At 44.1% G+C, this 20,700-nt stretch overlaps 2 protein-coding genes and 2 long non-coding RNA genes across 8 annotated transcripts; 1 reads left to right on the top strand and 3 right to left on the bottom strand.

Annotated features, from left to right (window-relative positions):
• Positions 1 to 1,939: 1,939 nt before the first annotated feature.
• MTFMT (mitochondrial methionyl-tRNA formyltransferase) lies at positions 1,940 to 9,559 on the bottom strand (the record flags this gene model as incomplete). 3 transcript variants are annotated; one of them, XR_014591051.1, is made up of 11 exons in its annotated part: positions 1,940 to 3,023; positions 3,602 to 3,759; positions 4,703 to 4,921; positions 5,239 to 5,321; positions 5,630 to 5,711; positions 6,137 to 6,228; positions 6,756 to 6,831; positions 7,375 to 7,477; positions 8,293 to 8,415; positions 8,807 to 9,019; positions 9,435 to 9,559. XR_014591051.1 is itself a non-coding variant. In XM_083870877.1 (9 exons), 9 exons carry the CDS (start codon positions 9,557 to 9,559, stop codon positions 4,721 to 4,723), a joined length of 1,098 nt encoding a protein of 365 aa, XP_083727003.1. In that variant the 3' UTR covers positions 4,472 to 4,720. The 3 variants fall into 3 exon arrangements, 2 of the variants coding, with proteins under 2 accessions (XP_083727003.1, XP_083727004.1); XM_083870877.1 differs by lacking the exons at positions 1,940 to 3,023; positions 3,602 to 3,759 and having other exon boundaries at positions 4,472 to 4,921; XM_083870878.1 differs by lacking the exons at positions 1,940 to 3,023; positions 3,602 to 3,759; positions 9,435 to 9,559 and adding an exon at positions 9,225 to 9,281 and having other exon boundaries at positions 4,472 to 4,921.
• An 872-nt stretch (positions 9,560 to 10,431) lies between these two features.
• LOC310914616 lies at positions 10,432 to 13,876 on the bottom strand. 2 transcript variants are annotated; one of them, XR_014591052.1, is made up of 3 exons: positions 13,764 to 13,876; positions 12,023 to 13,368; positions 10,432 to 11,170 (listed from the first exon to the last, which is right to left on the bottom strand). It is a non-coding gene; the product is annotated as an uncharacterized lncRNA (long non-coding RNA). The 2 variants fall into 2 exon arrangements; XR_014591053.1 differs by lacking the exon at positions 10,432 to 11,170 and having other exon boundaries at positions 12,022 to 13,368.
• SLC51B (SLC51 subunit beta) lies at positions 13,827 to 20,596 on the top strand. Of its 2 annotated transcripts, none has more exons than XM_083870883.1 (5): positions 13,827 to 13,940; positions 17,354 to 17,452; positions 18,134 to 18,274; positions 18,685 to 18,775; positions 19,526 to 20,596. In XM_083870883.1, exons 2-5 carry the CDS (start codon positions 17,413 to 17,415, stop codon positions 19,743 to 19,745), a joined length of 492 nt encoding a protein of 163 aa, XP_083727009.1. In that variant the 5' UTR covers positions 13,827 to 13,940; positions 17,354 to 17,412; the 3' UTR covers positions 19,746 to 20,596. The 2 variants fall into 2 exon arrangements, with proteins under 2 accessions (XP_083727009.1, XP_083727010.1); XM_083870884.1 differs by lacking the exon at positions 13,827 to 13,940 and adding an exon at positions 16,402 to 16,903.
• On the bottom strand, positions 13,947 to 18,678 carry LOC310914617. Its single transcript, XR_014591054.1, has 4 exons — positions 18,210 to 18,678; positions 17,559 to 17,715; positions 15,870 to 16,009; positions 13,947 to 15,769 (listed from the first exon to the last, which is right to left on the bottom strand). It is a non-coding gene; the product is annotated as an uncharacterized lncRNA (long non-coding RNA).
• Positions 20,597 to 20,700: the final 104 nt, after the last annotated feature.

Here is a 20,700-nt window from a genome sequence, read left to right as displayed (position 1 = left end):
GGGGAGGGATGAATTAAGGAGTGCCACAAGAAGGAAGAGAAAGAGGGCTGGGAATTCATGCTTTAAGAATTATAGGAAACCAGGCAACGTAGAGCAGTGCTGGGTTGGAGAAGACAGGCTTTCCTCCACACTCAGCAGCAGTGAGCATAAGGAGCTGGCAAGAAGCTGCTCTTAGCTGAAGGTACACTCCTAGGGTTTAATCTCCAACAGTACACCTGCCCACAGAAGGGGCCAGTGATCCCTCTCCAAGTGACGTATTAAATCGTCCTTTCAACCCCCCACCCTTTCTAGAGTGAAATCAAGGACCTCACAGCACAGAGACATGTTTACAGGCAAACATTGGCAATTAACTTTTGGGGTGCAGACAAGCCAGTAAGTATCTGACACCAAAATTCCCACCAAGAAAGATAAAAAAGTGGACAGTGCTATGGGATGCAAACTGGAATTCAAACACATGCTCTAGCATGGATTTCCCTCTCCTACCCAATCCCCTCCTATGGAGATGAAGCCAGTTCTAGGCCTATGCAGCCATACCTACAGCCCATCAAGAGCATAGGGAATCTTTCAATAGTGTTTAGCAAGCTTCAGAACAGTTTCTCAGGTCTGACACGGGGCAGGCTGAATTATGCTTTAACACGTAAAAACACCCCTTAATAATCCACTTTTTAATGCAAATTGACAGTTATCAAAGAAAAGAAGAAAAGGAAGAGCTGTGGAATACTCTGGCACATCCTCTTCATACCAATGAATTTAGACTCTGTGTGTTTTCTTTTGTGTCTAGTCTGCTGCAAGGGCTTGGCAGGAGCCGGAGCCAAAGTGGCCAGCGGGGAGCATTAGTTTGGACCTTCCCACAGAGCTCTTGGCTTGTGCAGAGAAATGTCTCTTCCCTCTGCTCCCCTCCTCCTCTGCAGACAGACAGCCAAATCCCAAACTTAGTTTCATCACTTTGAAAGTGAAGTAACACAAATGACTTCTACAGACTAACCCAAGAAATAAATGGATGAAAGCATGCTCAGGATTTGATCCCTGTGCTCCATGTGGGCTTGCCAGTCAAACACAACAGAGACCTGGGCTCTTCCTTCTGGGGAGAAATGTGTGTTTAACAGCACTGAAACGGTCACAGCCCTACAGCCTGGAACAGCCAGAAGCTCTCCAAGTTTCCCCAAACTGTCCCCCTCTGCAGCTTAGCGCTGACTTGGAGGAACAAACTAATCTGTGCACTCACTGAGTCCCTGAGCTCTCCCAGGAGGCTGCTGGCAGACTGTGCTGGACACAGAGCAAGACAGAGGTTTCAAACACGGGTGCTTAAGCACTACCAACAGAAAACAACCTTACACTCAGTGCTAACACTTCACCATCACTGATGAGCCGCCATCCCAAATACATTAAGAAAAGTTTATATAGGAATAAAGCTACAACAGGGCCCTGCCATCTGCTACTCACACAAATTTTATGCTACAGTTCAATGCCAGTTCTGGCTCCTCCAGCTTGTGTTTATGGTCAGTGTATGGCAGTGTCCTCTCTGCAGCCTGAAACCTAACCCACACTCCCACATATCAGAGAGCATCGGCTGGAGGAATGTGGGAAGGCTGGGACTCAGCTCCTCCCTTGGCCTTACCCTTTGGACCACCAACCTTGAGGAACAGGCTGAAGGAGACCTGGCTCCAAACATCGGCAGGTTTGTGGCTAATGGCAAAGCATCTCCCATTAAGGTCACTTAGTTTCCAATCTGCACATGAATCCAGTGACCTATCCTCCTGTTTTTAAAGGAAACTACTGCTTCCCAGAAGCTATCAGGATGCTAGCAGATAGGATAAACAAAAGGAGAGATATTCTTGTCTGGCCTCAACCAGCAAATTATTAGGGGGTTTTGCAAATAACTTTATAAAAAGGCTCAAGTACTTTGATTAGTCACTTATACTTTTTTATTTGTAATATATTCAGAAAACAGGAATAAAGATGTTTCCTAGGAAGCAGGGGGAGCAGTAAGGTTGCGGAACATGAAACAGATGAATCTAACTGTGAGTCACCAGCATCCTAGGAAATATCACTCCCTCTATTAGCATTTGTTTGAAATCCATGATGAAATCATCTCTATCTAACACCAGAGCCCTTCTGGCGCCCAAATATTTTGCAGTTCTGCCTGTAATTTGGTCCCAGTGATGTTAAATTGAGCCATAGTGGACGATGGGTCTGTGAATACCTGTTGCTTTCTCTCTCTCCTCTGAGAGGAGGACAGCTGTTTTATTTTGCTGTTCCAATGGCCAGCGTAGCTGCACTTAACCTCACCAGTGGTACTGGGGATCGAATCACTGTGTCTGTGTTCCAGAGTCAACCCTGACATGCTATTCCACACCTCATCAGTGAATGCCCCATTTTTGTTTTGTCTGTTCTGCAAAAATAATCAGATTTTCATTACTTACTGAGTTAAATCCCTGCAGAGCCAGGTGAAAGCAAAGTTTCCAAAGAGACATTTTGGCTAACAGCTGCCTGGGGAACACCAATTCCATTTAAAACTTCTCTACCATGCCAAAAATAGCATGCCAAAGACTTTCTCCATTTAAAAATAAATTAATCTTACCTTCTTTTGCGCCATAAAATGACTTGGGTAAAGTTGTGCATATTCAGAGCTAGGACATTAACTATTAAACAACACAGAATGGTCTAATCTTTTATAACCTTTCACACAGAAAGCAGAAGAAGCCTTAAAGCAAACTCTGCACAGATCAAAAGATTAAGTTACAAGTACACGGGATCCTGGCTGCAATATGGTTTAGACATTATTCACTATTAAACAACTAACTGAAGGCGTTCTGTACCGGATTTTCACCATCTTCTGTCCAGCTGTCCTTGGTTTTCACCCAAAACGGATGCAGCGAGCTCCATCTACAGGGATTCTGGGCACATGCTACCTCCAACTTCGCAAAAATACAGGGAAACTCTTCCTGTTTCTTTATGCTTGAGTGAGAACCAGATAATTATTGTCTGCCAGCAATAGGTCTCACAGCGGGTGTGACCTAAAACTGAGGATGAAAGATACACAAAGGAGTTAAAAGAATTTTCCTCAAGTCACTGCTAGGAAGAAGCTGTTAACAGTTTGGTTATCTAAAAGCCTTTAACCTGGACCCTCTAGCCTGAACTTTTGTCAGTCTATTCTTTCTGTGGGAGTCACACCTCGTTTTTCATTTTGCTCAGGTTATAATGAACAAGAACTAATTTTCCAGTGCCCAGGGATCTGGAACATCTGAAAATTTGGATCCTGAAACACTGAAATTGTTGAGTCTCAGTTAACTAAAATACTTCTCTTAAGTTCCAAACTCTTATCATTAGTGCTTAAAATTATCTCTAAATTGTGATGGTGGGGTTTTGCCATAAAGTGAGGGAGCAAACCCCAGAAAACTCTCTAAACCACCCACCATCCCCACAAACACAAAAAACTCACTGACCCACCCACCCACCCTTCTACTGGCATAAGGCGGTTACTAACTTTTACAGACTGATCTGAACAGAATAAAAACAAACTGACTCCACAACTTTCACTTGCAAAAAGTAGCAGGGAGCAAAACACAAAAATACATCATTTTCTTGGAAGTAAACTTGCCGGATTTAGAATTTCTGCAGCACAAACTGCACCAACTCTGCGGTCAGGAACAACAGGAATTCTCCACAGGAGCCTGACTTCCACCTTGCTGTTGTTTCCAGTTTTTGACTCTGATTCATAGGCTTGGATTTCTTGGAGGACCATGTGTTTTGGAAAACCTGTCAGAGGCAATTAATTGATGGACTAATGGCAATAGAAGAAAAATACTGCAGCAGCTGCTTTAACAGATGCTTCTTCAGAAAAATTTTAATCCTTGTGATATGACAAATTTTTCTAGAATTTTTTTGCTTTTACTTCAGTAGAACTCAGAAAAAGAAGGAAAAAGTTAGCAAATACAGGAACAGCTTCTAAGATACAGCCAGTCTTTGCTCTGCTGTTATGCTCAGTGCTACATTACTTTTTTTAAGACAAGAAAGTGTAAGAATCACAAGTTCTGGGGTTCTTGACATGAAATACTTCTTGTATATGCCATTAAGCAAAAACAGATTGAGGAAAATCCTGGATTAGATTAACAACTCCTCATCAGATAAAAACGTCTCTCATCAGAAAGTGAAATAGTAGAACATAAATCTTCTGGATGGAGGGCACAAAAATTTTAAATGGGATGTATTCCAAGATATGAGAACAGAAAGGGGAAGGAAGAAAATCATCACGGACAGGAAAAGATTCTCTTATGTTCCCAGCTAGGTTATTCACCTCAATGCAGGGATACAAAGAGAATTTTAGGATCAAGAATATGAAACTAGACAGCCTAAGTCTCAGTGAGCATTAGAAAAGCTCACAGGATTTTAGTATTTCTAGATAAAGTAACTGTCCAAAACTTATGCCTGAAGAAAATTATACCAAAGTCTTAAAAAAAAACCCTGGAAATGTTATATAAAAATAAATTTATTTCTCAACAGTGGAAACAGGGATTTATTCAATATCTACAACACTCCTGGATATTCTCTTGCTTAATAAGGAAAGAGAACAAGTATCTTCAGGAAGCCACCATGAAAACATCTGGATGACAATAAGGTCAAACACTATGGGAGGAAATCCCTTAATTAAGTTGAATATTATAGGTGGGCTTTGAAACATTTTATATTACTATTAACTTACAGATATTAAAAAATACATTTATTGCTTTATATCCTGTGTCAATGTTCCCCTCTCTTTCAGAGTCTTTTTTGCCGTGCTAAGTTTGAGTGTTTGAAATCTGCATTCCTGATGAACTGTTCTTGGATTCTGCTGGAACCAAGGGTGCATATATCCATTGTAGAAGTCAACTGCTGTAAGCTTCTTCTTTAAAACTACTGTTTTGATTCCAACCCAGCCTTCCTAAAAATAAAACAAACAAACAAAAAAAGGTCGTAAGCTTCTTCCATGTTTAAAGCTACCTTTAGCTACCATAGGTTGGCTTACAGAATACATTTTATTCAATGTCATCAGGCTTACAAGTCAAATTCTTGCTTTGCAAATGTGCAAAGCCTGTTACTGGAAATTAAAAGTTTAAGGTATCAAATAAAACATCTGGTGCTGATCTAAACTAGTACAGAGACTAACAATGGACAATTATGACAAAAGTCAGGCACCACACAAATACTAGAAACCTCATCTTTAGGGCAGTGAATATGAAACAAATGGGAAAAGCCTACCTTGCAGCGAGCTATCAATGTTTGAGACATTTTATGGAACATCACTGAACCAGGAACAACTTCACAGTCATTTATTATTTGATCTAAAAGCAGAGAAAGATCATCCTTCATTTTTATGCCAACAAATACAGAAAAGGTTTGAACCACTTCTGTTCCTTTGAAGCACGATAACCATCTTGAGTCACTATTTTGCTGAAAAATATTTTATTGTATTCTGTGTTCTATTATAACCAAATGAACAGAAACAATCAGAACAGTCATTCTCTGGCACTACTCCATATCTGATCCGTGAACACTCTCTAAGCCCTGATCAGTCACACACCTTGGCCCACACGGCACTCAGATTCCTCAAGAAAATAGTTTAAAAAATTAATAATTTAAGAGTAAATACCAGAAAAACCAGGGATATTATCCACTTCCACGAAATCCAGGAGTTTAATGGTAGTACCCTTCCAGAGCGTCTGCAAAGGGAACTGGAAACAGAAACAGATGAGGCATTGAAAATATTTTCACATTTCCAGGCATTTTTTTCCTTAGGCAAAATACTTGTGATAATAACATTAAGGGAAAAATTAGCTGTATGTCTAGATAGGAGATTTTCTTTATCAGACTTAGTTTTCTTACCCTTCCTCAAACCTTCTTAAATACATCAGGGAAAATCACAGAGCTAATGAAACAATATAAAATTTTTGAGCTGATTTCACAGTTGGGATCAAGTCCATGAAAATTCTCCTGCACATTAATTCCACCTCTAATGATAAACTACCGGGATTTTAGAACACAAGCAAGATTAGAGGCAAAAATAATTAAAATTGAGGTTTAGTGATTAGTTAAAACATCTACACCAAACTCAGCCATGCTATGGGACAGAAAAGGGTTCCAAAAAATCCAGTCTCACCATACTTCCTATTGCACGATGCAGCTGAATTATTTGTGCAGCTGTTTGCTCTTCCCATTTAATACAACTCTTCGCTATAGAGATTTTAGGAGCTAGGGGGAAAAGAGAAATAAAAAGACTTCTCATTCTGTTTTGCATCTTTCAGCAAGGAGCTGTACTACTTCATACTATTTTAAACCTCAGTTCTTCCTGACCAATAGTGGGGTCTATCATCCAGCCAAGGTACCTCCAGACAAAAACTGGAGAAAAGATTTTGTAAACCATTTGGATTATTTTTTATTTATTCACTCCACTGCAAACTTGTATCATGCTTACAAGCACAGCTGTAACTCTTCTGTCTGCATTACAACCATGAAGAATAACAAATTCAGATTTTGTGACATCAATAGTGATTTTGATATTATACAAGTAACTGGAAAAAAATTTTTTTTGTAGTAAGTCTGAAGATTTCTGAAGCATTTTTCTCCTGTATGACTTTTTTAATCCAGAGAAGGCAGTGAAGAGATCATATTGAAAAATGAAACAAAAAAAAATACAACTCAGCATGGCAGGAAACTTTAGTTTTCCAGCTGATAAAGGAAAAAATGAATAAGTCACATTAAAAGCAATGTGTACCTACCAAACGTTACTCCTTCTTTTGGCTGCTCTTTTTTATTTCTTAAACTTTCAGGCAAGTTCTTCAAAACTGCTAAGAGCTGCAAAATTACATTTTGTACAGAGTATTAGTCAAGCTAAGTTTAAGCAATAATAAACAAAGTAAAACTTAATTCTTCAACAGTGAAACTGTCCAGTGAGCTTTTACAAAATTGGCTCAGCATATTCAGAAGATGTGTATACTACACACAGTAAAGACATCTTTCCCACTAAATCACAATTAAAAAATGCATGCTTTTTTTACAGATGATCTCTTCTCTGATACTAATCCCAGAACAGGACAAAAGATGTCTATTTAAATAAAAAAGCAGATATTCATTAAAATGAAAGAACCTGCAGTGTTTCCACAGACAGCATTTGGGTTCTTCACTGAATAGAAACACAACAACAACACACAGGACTGACACTGATGCCTGATCACTGAGCTCTCCTCCCAGCAAGGCAAAATGCTCACAAAACACCAAGTTTCATATCACCCTCCTCCTAAATCTGAAGCCAGCTCAGAACAAGATTAATAAGAATTCTGTTTGCACATGCTAGAAGCAAAGTACCAGTCAGAAGGGATGCAGCTGGCAGGACTTTACCATGTTTGCACCCATCTTTGCCAATATCCCTTCCAGCTCCTGTGCTGTACAACGGGGAGGAACAGCAACCTCTTCTTGCTGAATAATTGGACCTACATCAAACCTGCAAGGCAGAAAACATACAACCTTACTGGAGAAGCTGAAGCTTAATTAGCAGTACAAAAGTCTGCATTCAATACATTAGCTCAGTTACTAATTACCCTTTTTTATCCCCTCTAAAACTATTTTTCAGATGTCATTTCATATTATCAAACATTTGATACCAAACATAAAGAAGAGAATACCAGACCTCTCTTGGCAGCAAGATTCTCCTCAGCAAGCTGAGACTGATATGAACACACAATTTACAGTTCAGAACATGAGATCTCAGAAGAAACAACCTGAAATACTCAGAGGAAATTTGTTTCACACTTTCCTGAGACCTATTATTAGACAACCATCTAAGAAAGAAAAGGTAACTAGAATAATGTATTTTCACAAGCCTTTTAAGCCAGAGTTTGGACTGAAACTACAACATATAATCTCTCTCATGCCTAGCCAGGCAATTTCTTGTCTCCTGTCCACTTACAGGACACTACAGGCAACTCTGAAGTCTGAAAGCCAGATCTTTTCTGTTCTGTCATACCAAGCCTATTGATAAAAGTTGTGTGACTGTCCTCTGTCTGTTCCCTGTGATAACGTTAAGAATTAGAGAACAGGCCTGGAGTGCAAATTACACACTTATTAAAATACTGTAATTGTGGCAAATCTCATATAGTTAGAAGGACATTTTTAAGTGTTTCAAACTTTAAAATTAATCACACACATTAAAAAAGTGGTTATGTAGAGTGACTTAAATGATGACTTCAGCAGTGATTATTTGAAGTCCTGAGAGGCCAACAGCAACAGTGAGTCATCTGCAAAGCACATCAAACCCACCTTTTTGGTCTTATTTCCATAATTGTCACCCCAGTCACCTTATCACCGTGAAGGACTGTGTGGACAATGGGTGCAGGACCTCGCCATCGTGGGAGACAGCTGGGATGGACATTCAGCACACCACTGGAGTGAAATATTCACAAGTTAGAATAGGAATGGTACCTGAAACATATGTAAATGGAATGCAACATATATTACAGTGAAATTACTATCTGCTCATCCCTTTTCATGTGTTACTGACTTAAATATGCACTTGAAGGGAAATTCACAGTATATAAACGTCAGTTTCTCAGTGAACACAGAAAGGGAGATGTGAGGAATAAAGGCAAACATATTCTAATGAATATTTACATAAATATATACCCATGTGTCAAAGAACACTGAATTTCACAATGACAATAATAGGGCCCAGGCTAAGAGTGTGAACCCAGGGAAGCTGACCTCACCTACTGCAACTAACAGATGCTGCCTCAAAATGAGAGTGCAGTGACAGATGTCCTGTCCACACACTTACTATGGGAACTGCAGAATGAGGTCCTCGCTTAGAAGACGTCCGAAAGATGCCACCACACCCACATCAAACTGCCCCACGGGTCCCGTGTGCGGCCACTCGTGCACGGGCAGCTGGAGCTCCCTGGCACAGCTCCTGACGGGCAGCTCCCCGGACAGGCGGGAGGGCAGGGTCACCACCTCCAGCCGGGACACCAGAGACTCCTCGCTGGGCTCCCTGGGGTGGACAAGGTGTTGAAGGCCTCGTGCAGGCAGACTGAGCTCTGAGCTGGGTCACCTCCACCCCCAGCTACGTCCCTGTGCCAATCCCCAGTGTCTCTGTGATCCCTGGTCAGTCTCCTTACCCTTGCCCTTCTCTGCCATCCTCCCTGCCCAACCCACGGTCCCTCCCGCCTGAGAACTCCACCTCATCCCTCAATAACCTCTGAGCCTCATCCCGAGCCCTCATCTCCCATCCCTCGCTGCCCAGCCCTCTCTCACTCTCCGCAGCCCCTGCCGTGCCCCCTCACTCTCCACGCCCCTCACCTCCCCGTCCTCCCTCAGGCTCCTCCCTCACGTCCCCGTCTCCCCTCTGCACCTCTCTCCGCACCCCGTCTCCCCTCAGCCCCCTGTCCCCCGTGCCCGGGCGGTACCCGGCGGCCCGCAGGGCTCGCAGGGCGGTCACGGCGAAGCGATCGGTGCCGAAGAACAGGACCCGCCACGGCGGCCCGGGCGGCCTCAGGCCCTGGCGGCAGGCGCGCAGCAGCCGGGCCCGCATCGCGGGGCTCCCGCCGCGCGCGGCGATGACGCCGCCGAACCCGCCCCGCCCCCGGGCCGCCCTCAGCGCTGAGGCGGCGCCGCCATAGTCGCGAAATTATAGAATTATAGAGGAGCCTGAGCGGGAAGGGATTCAGAAGTTCAACCCATAGCCCTGCGCAGGACAGGCCAATAATCCCGCCCTGTGCCTGAGAGCGTTGTCCGAACGCTTCTTGAGCTCTGGCAGCCTTGGGGTCGTGCAAGACCATTCCCTGCGGAGCCCCTTCCAGTGGCCGACCACCCTCTGAAAGCCTTTTCCTGACATCCAACCTAAATCTCCCCTGATTCATCTTTATGTGACCTGCCACATGTGACGAGATTGAGGAGAGCAGTGTCTGCCACTCTTCTTTCCCTCAGAAGGATGCTGAAGACCACAATGAGGTCCCTCAGTCTCTTCCAGGCTGGACAAAACAAATTCCCTCAGCCGCTACTCATACACATTCCATTCCACACTCACCCATCCTCGTAGCCTCCTTTGGATGCTCTCTAAGAGCATAATGCCTTTATATTAGCCTGGAGAAGACTGACAGGGCATCTCGTTAATGCATAAAATTATCTCCTGTGGTGCTAAGATGAAAGTGGAAGGGTCTTTTGGGTGGTTCTCAGCAACAGGATGAGGAGCAGTTAAATAAATTAAAACACAAGAAGTTCCATCTCAACATGAGGAAGAACTTCTTTATGTTGAGGGTGGGAGAGCACTGGGACAGTTGCCCAGAGAGGCCGTGGAATCTCCCTCTCTGGAGACGTTCCAAACCTACCTGGACACGTTCACCTGTGTCACTTGCTCCGCATGGCCCTGCCTGGGTGGGGAGTTGGACTGGGTGATCTCCAGAGGTCCCGTCCAACCCTGACAGTTCTGTGATCTTGTTGTGGGGTGGTGGAAGCCATCAGGGCAGCCCTCAGGGTCTGACAGCTCCAGCCCCACAGTGTCGATGCTCCTGAGTGGTGTCACCCATGGCCCTTAACCCTGGCCAGGAACTGTCCGTGCTGCCTCAGTGCAAAGATAATGCAGAAAAACGTCAGAGACTGAAAGGGCTGTTGACCGCACAGTCACTGATCTGGATCTAACAGCATTTGAGAAACAGATCCATGGACAGCTTCGTTTCAACAGTGACAGTAACTCAAAGAATGTTTTGTTGTAAACTGTGGGGTCAGAATCGCCACTTAAAGAACTGTCTCCTCCCATAACATAAGTATGAAAGTATTTTATCATTCTGAAAAGTACATTCTTTCCCCACCATGGGAAGATGGTTTATTTGTATAGGTTTTAATGTAAATCACATAAATTCCCTGCACATATAAATCACAGTCTATCCTACAATGTTTGACACTAGGAATTTCTGCAGCATGGAGTGTGAGAATCTGTAGATGTCCTATATGCCAGAGAAAATATGTAAATTACTTGGAAAATGGATGGCAGAATTTTATGTCGGGTACATGAGGGAAGGATCAATAAACAAAGTGAAAATTTGTGCCATATTAAGTAGTGCTGTGTACATTCCTTCCCTTTGTCATGTCTGTTTGCCCATCATTAGGGTTTTCTTCTCTCAATTGTTGAAGATGCCATTGTCTCCTGTGGTGGCAATAAGCAGAAAAGAATGAAAAATTGCTGTTACAGGAAAAAAAAAAAAAAAAAAAAAAAAAAAAAAAAGAGCCAGCCATCCTAACTGGGGTGCTTACATTCCAGCACCCTAAGAAAAGGAGAACATGCTACCAAATACTGAGGTAATTTCCTAATCAGTATATAAAAATCAAATCCTAAAAAATTCTTACAATTCTCTGTTACCTGAGAAGTCCCATGAATGTACTTGGTTTAGTCACAGGCAGGACACTTCAACTCTGGGCACCTCATCTCAGTGCATAAATGAAAGGTTATAGTAAAAATAAATAAAAATATAAACAAGAGGCTAGCAAGGATGAAGGGATGGCTTGTGCTTGAGAAGAGATCAAAGCTCCCAGCGTGGTTCATGTTGGAAGGTGGATTGGAAAGAAGGGAAAGGCAAACAGTCTGACTTATCATAAATAGGGAATAATTCATCATTACACAATAACCAAGTGATTACAGCTAGTCATGGCTCTCAGGCCCCAAACGAGAGGAGCACTGTTCAGCACAGAGTGTAATTCCAGGCCTTATCTCAGATGATGAAAAATACTCATGGTTTCCAGAGGCAGTGAGGGCAATTGCTGGAAGAAAGGCTGGAAGGAGATGTCCTTTGTGGTGACAGCAAACACCAGTTCTCCGAGGTCTTGGGTGAAGCCCTGGAATTATCACCAACACTTCAGAAAGGCCAGAGACATGCATTTCTGTTTGGATTGCCCAAAAGTTGTGAGTTTGAACCCAGAATCCAGCTGCTGCTTGATGGTGATTTCCAGGTATCAGATCCAGGCACTGAACATGTCATTGACATGGTGTGTGGAGTCTCACCTGTTGTTCCTCCAGAACTTAAGCCTTGAGATGGATTCTCACTTCTGGCTGTAGTTAAGGCTCCTGGAAATGCTGTAACTCCATGCTGAGTTTTTGCCAAACTTACGCACAAACTAATTAAAGTTTCATTTGTAGTGAGTTTTTGAAGTGGACTTTAATTCCCTGCAGTACATTTGCTCCCAAGTAATTCATCCTTGGCTCTGCTATGACAGCACATTTCAAACACATTATGGCTGTTATTCATTATTATGCCTTCAATGCAGTGTTCATGAATTTTAACTGAAGATTTATTTTGATATAAATTTTTTCAGAATGAAAGCAACTATCTAATTGTTTCACCAAAAGAAAAAAAAAAATCTGGCTTTCCTGCTGCATTTGAACTCTGCTTTTTTACATGGAAAGGAAAAAAAAAAAAACCCAGCCCTGAATGTTTAGTTATTCTGTAACCAGGCATTTCAGGTCAAAGACACTGAAGGGATCAAAAAAGATAAGCAAAATTAAAACACCAAGGTCAGAAAAATTCTTCCCAAGAGTAGTGAAGACAAATCCAAGGAGGAAACAGATCACAGATCAGATCTTATCTCCACTTTGCTTCCTGGCCAAAGACCTGAAAGTGTCTCCAAGAAATAAAAAGATATCTCCCATTAACCAATGCCAGTGTTGTCAGGGGAGACACAGAATCAAACATGCACACCCTGGCTGGAGAGGAGCACTTCTGAGCACGTTTGTGGTTCCATGGAAAAGGAGAGGATTACTGGATTAACTCTAACCAGTGGGGAACTGTTTTTATTTCCATGTACATCATGCTGAGTCCTAAACATATCTCAGCCACCTGCATTCTGACCCTAGATATATACATCAAGCCATGTAGAAAATTTGGATTAAAGGGAACCTTCTGGGCTTTTGCACTCACCCATTCTTATGTTACAGTCACCTCTTTACCATAGCCAGTGCCAAAGATCATAGAATCATAGACTGGCCTGGGTTGGAAGGGACCCTAAAGATCATCTTGTTCCAACACCATTGCCATGGGCAGGAATACATTCCACTAGACCAGATTGCCCCAAGCCCTGTCAAACATGGCCTTGAACACTTCACTTCAAGCTGAAAAACACCAAGAACAGGACAAACATAAGGATGCTACACCCACCATCTGCAGTTCAGCTGGAGCTAACCAGAGCTAGCTGTGTGTCCCAAGCCCATCAGTGAGATGCATCTCTCTTGCTTTGCAGTGTGCAGCTCCATCCATGAATCAGGTCGTTCAGGGAGGAGGAATCACAAAAAGCAGCACTTGAGTCTGCAAAGCCTCTTAGCAGACTCTTGACTTAGCCAGGCATTACCAGTACCTGTGAAACAGAGATGGCAAAATCTCTGACTGGTGCTTCAAGCTTTGCCTGCAAAGTTGTTTGCTCTGGTAAGATTCTCTGACAGTCTTAGAATGGCCATTCATTAAAAAAAAAAAAAAAAGAAGGATAGTATCTGCCTTATCAGGACATGCTTCCTGTATGCAATGAGGACTGAGACAAGCAGAGTGAACATTATCATTTATTTAACTGCAGAGTAACTTATTACTGAGTGTCATTCTACTCAGCATGCTCTTTTAATACTGATTATGCCAATAACTTGAGCAAATAAACTGGAAGTTGCTACAGCTCACTCTTTGGCAAAAGGTCATTCCCCTCGTGCTGTAAATGGTCCCACTAAAGAGGTGTGTTTTTTCAGGGGCTGGAGTGTACCTCACCTGTTGAACTGGCCTTCACACATGACTCAGGAGCAGAATGAATCACAGCTTGTAGCATACCCAGAGCAGGAGCACAGGGAACCTTGTATCACCACGGTGCTCGGAGGAGATGTCTTCGGATGACAGGGCTTAAAGAAGAAATGTAGCTTCCTCCCTGCAGGGAACTGCATGTTTCTGGTGAGTTAGCAGAGATTAATGGGCATTCCTGCTGCACTGGCTGCTGGGTTAATTTATAGCTATCTGTAAAGAAAGGCTTATTTATTTATTCCCGTTAGAAAGCTTGAATCCTTGGAAATTCTAAGTGAAGGCAGACTTTTTAAGGAGAGACTGAATGGCGAGTAAGAAGGAGGCTGGGATAACACCCGCATATAAAAGCAGTCAAAGGAAAATGTGTAATATAACTTAGATTTGCTCTTTAGCTTTTTACTTTACAGAGGTTAAAAAATAGCACAGACTGCCTTCTTGCCTTAATATTTTAAATATTAAATGATTCCTTGTGTTCCTTAATGGAGCTCAGACCTTAATGTACCTTTATAAACCATATCATCCATTTGCATGTCTGTGGTGTGACGTCATATATATATATCCTGTATTAATCCCAAAGACAGGAGATCTCACTTTAGTACTGTATTTGGAATAACTGACCCATTTTAACGCAATCAGCTAAGATAAGATAACCACCAGAAAAAGAGTCTGGATGACAAGAGGAGACTAATTTAGAGAGACTGAGATGTTCTAAATGCATTGTCCCATATTGTGTAGTGAGTTTTGAATACGGAGCCCAGAGGGACATGGTCATCTTAACAGAAGCTGTACCTGATGGTCTTTCCAAAAGATTTTCCCCCATCTTTACTTAAACCAGTATAATACGTATCTAAAGACTTCTCATTTGCAGAATGGGGGCAAAATGTGTTTTGGTGAGCAACTGTGAATATCAGAGCTGGCAAAAACCACCATTGAAACCACAGGGTGGTTTCACAGCACCATGTGCTGTGTTCTGGCTGGAAAGAGTCCACGTGCAGCTGTGGACATACGTGTTCCTGTGTTCCCACATGGCACAGCCCCCTTGCTGGATTATGCCGACCTTTAGAGCACCAATCCCTCAGCTCTGCCTTCTGCATTTGATATGTCTCAGATCTTCAAGGGTTTCCATTAGGAGAAAGCTTTTTACCATTTAAGTGCTGGGATCAATGCATGGAGCAAAAAGCATTCCCTTGCCATTTTCCTGTAGTATCTTGAGATTTCACTGAATGCTAGCAAAGTCCACAGATCCATAGGAGGATTTGAAATAGCATTTTGTGTGAATCTTTGTTCTTGAAATACATAATACTGCACAGATTTTGCAGCTTTTGATGTTAAAATCCCATTTGCAAAAAGAAAGAAATTACAAAGATGTTCAGGTGCCAATATAAACTCAAAAGAACACAGGTAAAATGCTTCTTGAGAGGTACTGGCCTCTTTGTTCTTTCTGCCTCCTTCCATACGAGCATAGAATTCATGAGCTCTCTCTCATTTGAGCTTCCCCTGTTGTACACAAGCTGGGAAGCCACATCAGAAGGGTCTTGAATGCCTTCAGGAGACCAAAGTGTCCACTCAGAGTTGCAAAGGCCTGGATCTAAAGGCTCATCCCTGTCCATCAGCCACCAGAGTCACTGCTGAGATGTGCAGGCAGGGGAGCAATGGGGAACATCTCTCATGCTCTCTCGTGTGCTGGTCACTCCCAGCTGTGCCCACCCACGTTGGGATGTGGGCAGCAGGGCAGAGCAGCTGTGTGGGGGAGGCTGGAGGAGGTGCCTCTAACAATGTCTTCCGGGCTAGAAGATCCAAACTGTTCAGAGCATGTCCAGCCCAACTGTGGGAGTCACTGTTTCCTTACTGGGAAATAGATGGTTCAGGCAGAATTCTGCTCAGACTCCACTGGAGTAGACACACTGACTTGAGAACACTTTGTTTTGTAACTTTGATGAATGAAACTAATTTTGTGGATTGATTTAGGTGCAAAAGATCTGTAAAATAACAGCAGTTATTGTTATTGTTATTATTTAAGTCTTTACTTAAATGTCCTGTAAATGCACAGTAAGTGTCTATTCTGCTGCTGTGTTTTACCTGCAAAGTTCTGGCCTCCCATGTCTGGGGAGATTTGGCAGTTGGTCACTGCTTGATGAAGTAGGGAAGTACTTCCAGCAGCTTTCCAGCATCCCTGCTGTGCATAGACACCAGGAGGTAACCCACAACTTATGAAACACCTTAGGAGAAAATCAGCAACATGCTTGTCAAATATTCCTCTACGAGCAAATGATTACTCAGAAGCCTTGCACGGCAAGATTTAACACATTCAAGTGCCACTTCTTATTAGGGTGTAGCTGACTGGTAACATATTTTCATTGGCACCAAGGCCTTATTTCCTCCTTTTTGAGGGGTGATCCATGTGAATAAGCTAAAGGTTACCTGGACTGAAAGGTAATTGGCACACCTAACTGCAGGGAGCAGCTTTACCCGTGTTTTCTGAAATACAAAATGGACCATGTACTTGAGAGTCCCCTCCTCAAAGAATTGCTAGCAGGTGGTTTTCTGGCAGCAGGGAGTAAGCCTGCATGCCTGGTTAGCTATAAAATGTGAACTTTGAATTGTGAAGACATTGAGAATGGGGGAGAAAATAGTAGCAATCATTAGGTCTATAACCGAGGGGACAAATGCTTCCTGAGGAGTCAGCAACAGTATTGTTGACACGCCTGGCACAGTGGAACATGCTTGTGAGCAAGTTTCAGAAAGCAACCAGTCACACAGCAAAGGCAAGTAAAAGTTGAGAGTATCAGACTGTCGTAAAAGTGTTCATAAAATAATTAATGGCCTGTGGGGCCAGAATGTCTGAGGGACACACGTGTGTTGTGGTGTCGTTGACCTGCCAGTGGGTGATGGCCAGTGAGCAGTGGGTTGGGGAGAGTCACCTCACTGTCTCATCAGCTCACAGTGGACAGCCAGGAACCCCTGCTCAGGGCAGGTCCTTTCAAAGGAGGCTGAAGAACTGATTTGGACAAGCAGCCATAAAAGTTGGATTGATGCCATTAACAAATGAGGGACTAAAGGTCAAGGAGGACTTATTGTTTCCCTGAAGGATGGGAAACTCCGTAGCCTCAATGGTGAGCAGCCTTGCCTCCTCTTGGAGCCCAGCCTTCCATTTCCTCATGTCCACACCCTTATTCTGCCATCCATGGGTTGGCAATAGATAGTCACATGCAAAGTATGTATAGATAGTCACATGCAAAGTATGTATTCTCTAGGGATTATGGCAGGGGAGCAAGCAGGGAAGCTTTGTTAAGTGGGGAGGGGCTGGCCCACAGCAGCTGAGCTCACATCTGTACGTGTTCACCTCGGCAAGGCATCCAACCCCAGGCAGCAGACACCGTGCCAGACCCCCTCAGCTGTCATCTTGGTGGTCCAGGGATTTCTGCACCCTGTCCTGGCAGCTCAGACTCACGTTCATAGGAGGAAACATGCTGAGGTACATGAGATTCCCTCTCTGAATAGAGCTGGAGTAGGGAGGGTAATCAGGTTCTCTCTCAATTCTTTAGTTTCTCCGTCTTTTGCAGGCATCTCCACACTGAAGAAGTACTGTGAAGGAGTGATCCATCCCACCTACATATAAAATATGAAGTTTTTGTGGATAATCCCATTTTTCCTGCTGCAAGGTAGAGTCTTGGCTTAAAGGATAATGGTGTGGGTAAAGTAAGTCACGTGTGCAAAGACCTTAACTTCCTGGAAATACGATTTCTTTCTTTTTATGGGGCTATTTACCTCAGTGTACACCAGCAGCAGCCTGGCTGGGCCAAGGAAAAAGTTGCACCCCAGTTCCAGAAGTTGGTGTCATTCCCATCAGCATTCTGTGTGTATGTTCTGTGCTTGGGGTTGGCCACACTTCTATGTTGGTTTCTTTGCAGACACTGAAGCTTTTCTGGTAAAAAATGCTAGAGTCAAGCTGTGTATACAACCCAGCCTGATAAATAGGAAATTATTGCTGGAGGGCTGCAGTCCACAGTCAGATTTCCGGGACTGGTCTTGGCAAGGCAACTCTTTGGTGAATTGTGGCACACAGAGCTGCCTCTCCATGATGGAAGATGGGGAATGTGGAAAGGCCTCATCAGCATCCTCGGGTCTTTGCAGCCCTGGTGCCCCACCATAATGGGGTCTGCAGCCAAAAACACTCTCCAGATCTCAGTGCATGAGATCAGGCTGTGCACTCAGGTCTGTATTCTGCCTGCTTGGAGAGATGTGCTGGCAACCCTAGGAGTGAAGGGGAACTTCCAGTCTGAAGGGCTGCAGTGAGCGACTATTGCATTTTTCTCTTTTCCATTTTTCATTTTCCACCACAGCTGAGGCAGAGCACAAGTACCTCCCAACCACCCTGGCCAGCACACAAATGGACAAGCACACAGCAGCAAATGTTACCCTTCCACTGGGCTTGGAACTGGCAGAGCTGGAGGAGCTGCTCTGGTTCTTCCGCAGAGAAGACCGTAAGTCCCACTGGTGTTCCTGGGCTGAGACACAGGCCTTGGCTGTTAACTTTCCTGCCTAACAGAGATGCCTGAGGGCACTGCCTGAGCAGGTGATTTACCCCAGATTCATAAACCCTCAGTCTTGCCTCTAGAATAAGCGGGCCATAGGTGAAGACAGGCAGGAGGCTTTGCTGAGGTAGTGTCTCTGGGGTTCAGCCTCTTTCCAGGCAGAGCCTGCCAAGAGAGCAAAGGTTTCTTGTGATTTTGGCAGGGTGGAGGGAGCAGATTGACATAGCAGCAGATCAGCGTCATGAGGATCAACTTCAAAGCCACAAAAATCAAGGACAGAACATCCTGGGTGTCCTTAGAAAACCCCTGGGCAGGCTCTGTGCTGTGCCTGCTAACACTGCCTCTCTGCTTTCCCTCAGCCTCAACATGGAATTACTCTGTACTTGCGCTTTCCCTTGCAACCATGATTTTGGGTCTTGTTCTTCTGAGCATCAACGTTGTGCGAAACAGGTGAGACAGGAAAATTTGAGAATCTTTTGGTGTGTGGTGGTGCCCTGAAACCCTCCCAGGCAGACAGGCACGGGGTTTGGCAGGGCAGGACAAGCTCTGAGTGATGGGGAGAAGAGCAAAGACAAATTCCCTTTGAACCATTTTGTTATAAAACCTTGCCTGATGCCTGCTGTCTTTGTGTCACTTGGAACAAGCCCTTTCTCTGGGCCCTGGATCAAATAAAGTTCTGCACAACTGTGCCTCAACAGGGCTGCTGGGAGGTGATGGTAAATGTGGTGGGAGGTGCTTTCCCCTAAGTATTGGCGTTCTACAGCAGGACTCCCGGTCTTTCCCCATCCACATCCCCACACAGTTCCCCAGTTGCTGCACAACCCCGCAGCTGAGGAGCAACTCGCTGTTTGCTACGCCGCGAAAACTTAGCACTGTGTCAGAGTTGCCGTCTTGACCAGAGAAAAAACTAACGCTGTGAGCCTGCCTCGCTCTCCCTCTAGTGACGGCTGGCTGCGGGCTGCTCCTAGCGCCAGGAGCTGGGTGCTCTCCAAGTGTGAATCCCACAGCTGTGTGTGCTCAGACACTTCAGAGCACTTACCTGGCACAGCTCACCTGGCGGCAGTTTGCCCACAGGCAGCTGGTGTGTTCCAGGGACACAATGCAAATTGATGGCTGTGACCCTCACCAGGGTAGGTGCCCTCGGATGTGGGCTGGGCTTGCTGATTCACTCTGTGTGTCCTTGCTGTGCCTTCCTTGCAGGAAAAGGAAGATGCTCGTGAATGGAGAAGCAGCACAAGCCACACAGGAGGGTGATCTGGATGCCAAGCAAGCTCTGATGCCTGTGCAGGAATACAGCCTGACCGAGTCTCTGAAGCAGGAGCCAGGACCCCAGAACCAGAGACCAGGGGATGTGATGGTCCAGTGGAAGGATGGAACTGTCACATCCCTGTACACAGAGATGTCCGAGGCAGCCATATAGTGGCAGCTGAAGTCACCCCATTTAGTCCTTAAGGAAGGTATTGGAATGCCTCAGTTCATAGGGGTGCAAGTTTAAAAATGCAGTTTAGCCTGGGAAAAGGGTGAAAAAGCAGCAGAGTTGCACCTGCAGGAGGGGCCCTGGGCTCCTCCCAGGCTGATGTTCCCCCACTGCTCTTGGCTACTTCCAGTCTTCCCTCCAGTGCCAGCTTTGTTCCCCCCCTCAGGTGCTGCAGACAGGTGGGAGCTGAGCCAGGGAAGGAAATGGGAAACTTGGCCCACAGTCAGCCAGGGAGAGCACCCTCATTTCCCATCAGGAAAACAGCAACACTGAAGCTGAGGCATTTTTATTCTTTTCAAAACCCTCTTTATTAAAATATTTTCCAAAGTGGTTGATCAAAATGCCATATTGAATCTCTCAGTCAGTAAGGTCATATATATTTATATATTTATATGGCTATATGTACAAATATGGACATAGATATGTTATTCTGCAACTCCAGGGAGAAGCAGAACATTTAACCTGATAGAGCACCTGAAACCAAACACCCAGCCCTTGGCCCTGGCTTGGGCACAGGTAGAGCCTGGTCTGCTCCAGGATTCCCTTTGTGTCCTTCACTGGGCATGCGTAGAAGCCATGAAATAATTTAGGACATTATTGGAAATACATCTTTTAAACAAGGGCTTTTCAGACCATGTCCTTGTCAGCAAAGTGTCTCCTTGCAAAGACTTTGGAAAGGGATGCTATAGTGTAAAAAGTTGATTAAAAAAGCAGCAATTTTGGTGTGACTTAGCTTGATGTGTGGGTATCAGTTTCAGTCCACCTGAGGCCTTTAAGCAGCTGAAACAGTATCTGCACCTTTTTTATCTGGATTAAAAAAAAATTTAAAAAATTCCTCCTACTTATTGCTTAGCTGGGGACCTGTGGGATGAACGAGATGGGTGCCTTCATGCTGGAT

Source organism: Zosterops lateralis (assembly GCF_965231275.1).
Source record: "Zosterops lateralis genome assembly, chromosome: 13".
NCBI lineage: Eukaryota > Metazoa > Chordata > Aves > Passeriformes > Zosteropidae > Zosterops > Zosterops lateralis.
Note: the sequence above shows the minus strand (reverse complement) of the source record. Positions and strands in the feature narration are given on the sequence as shown.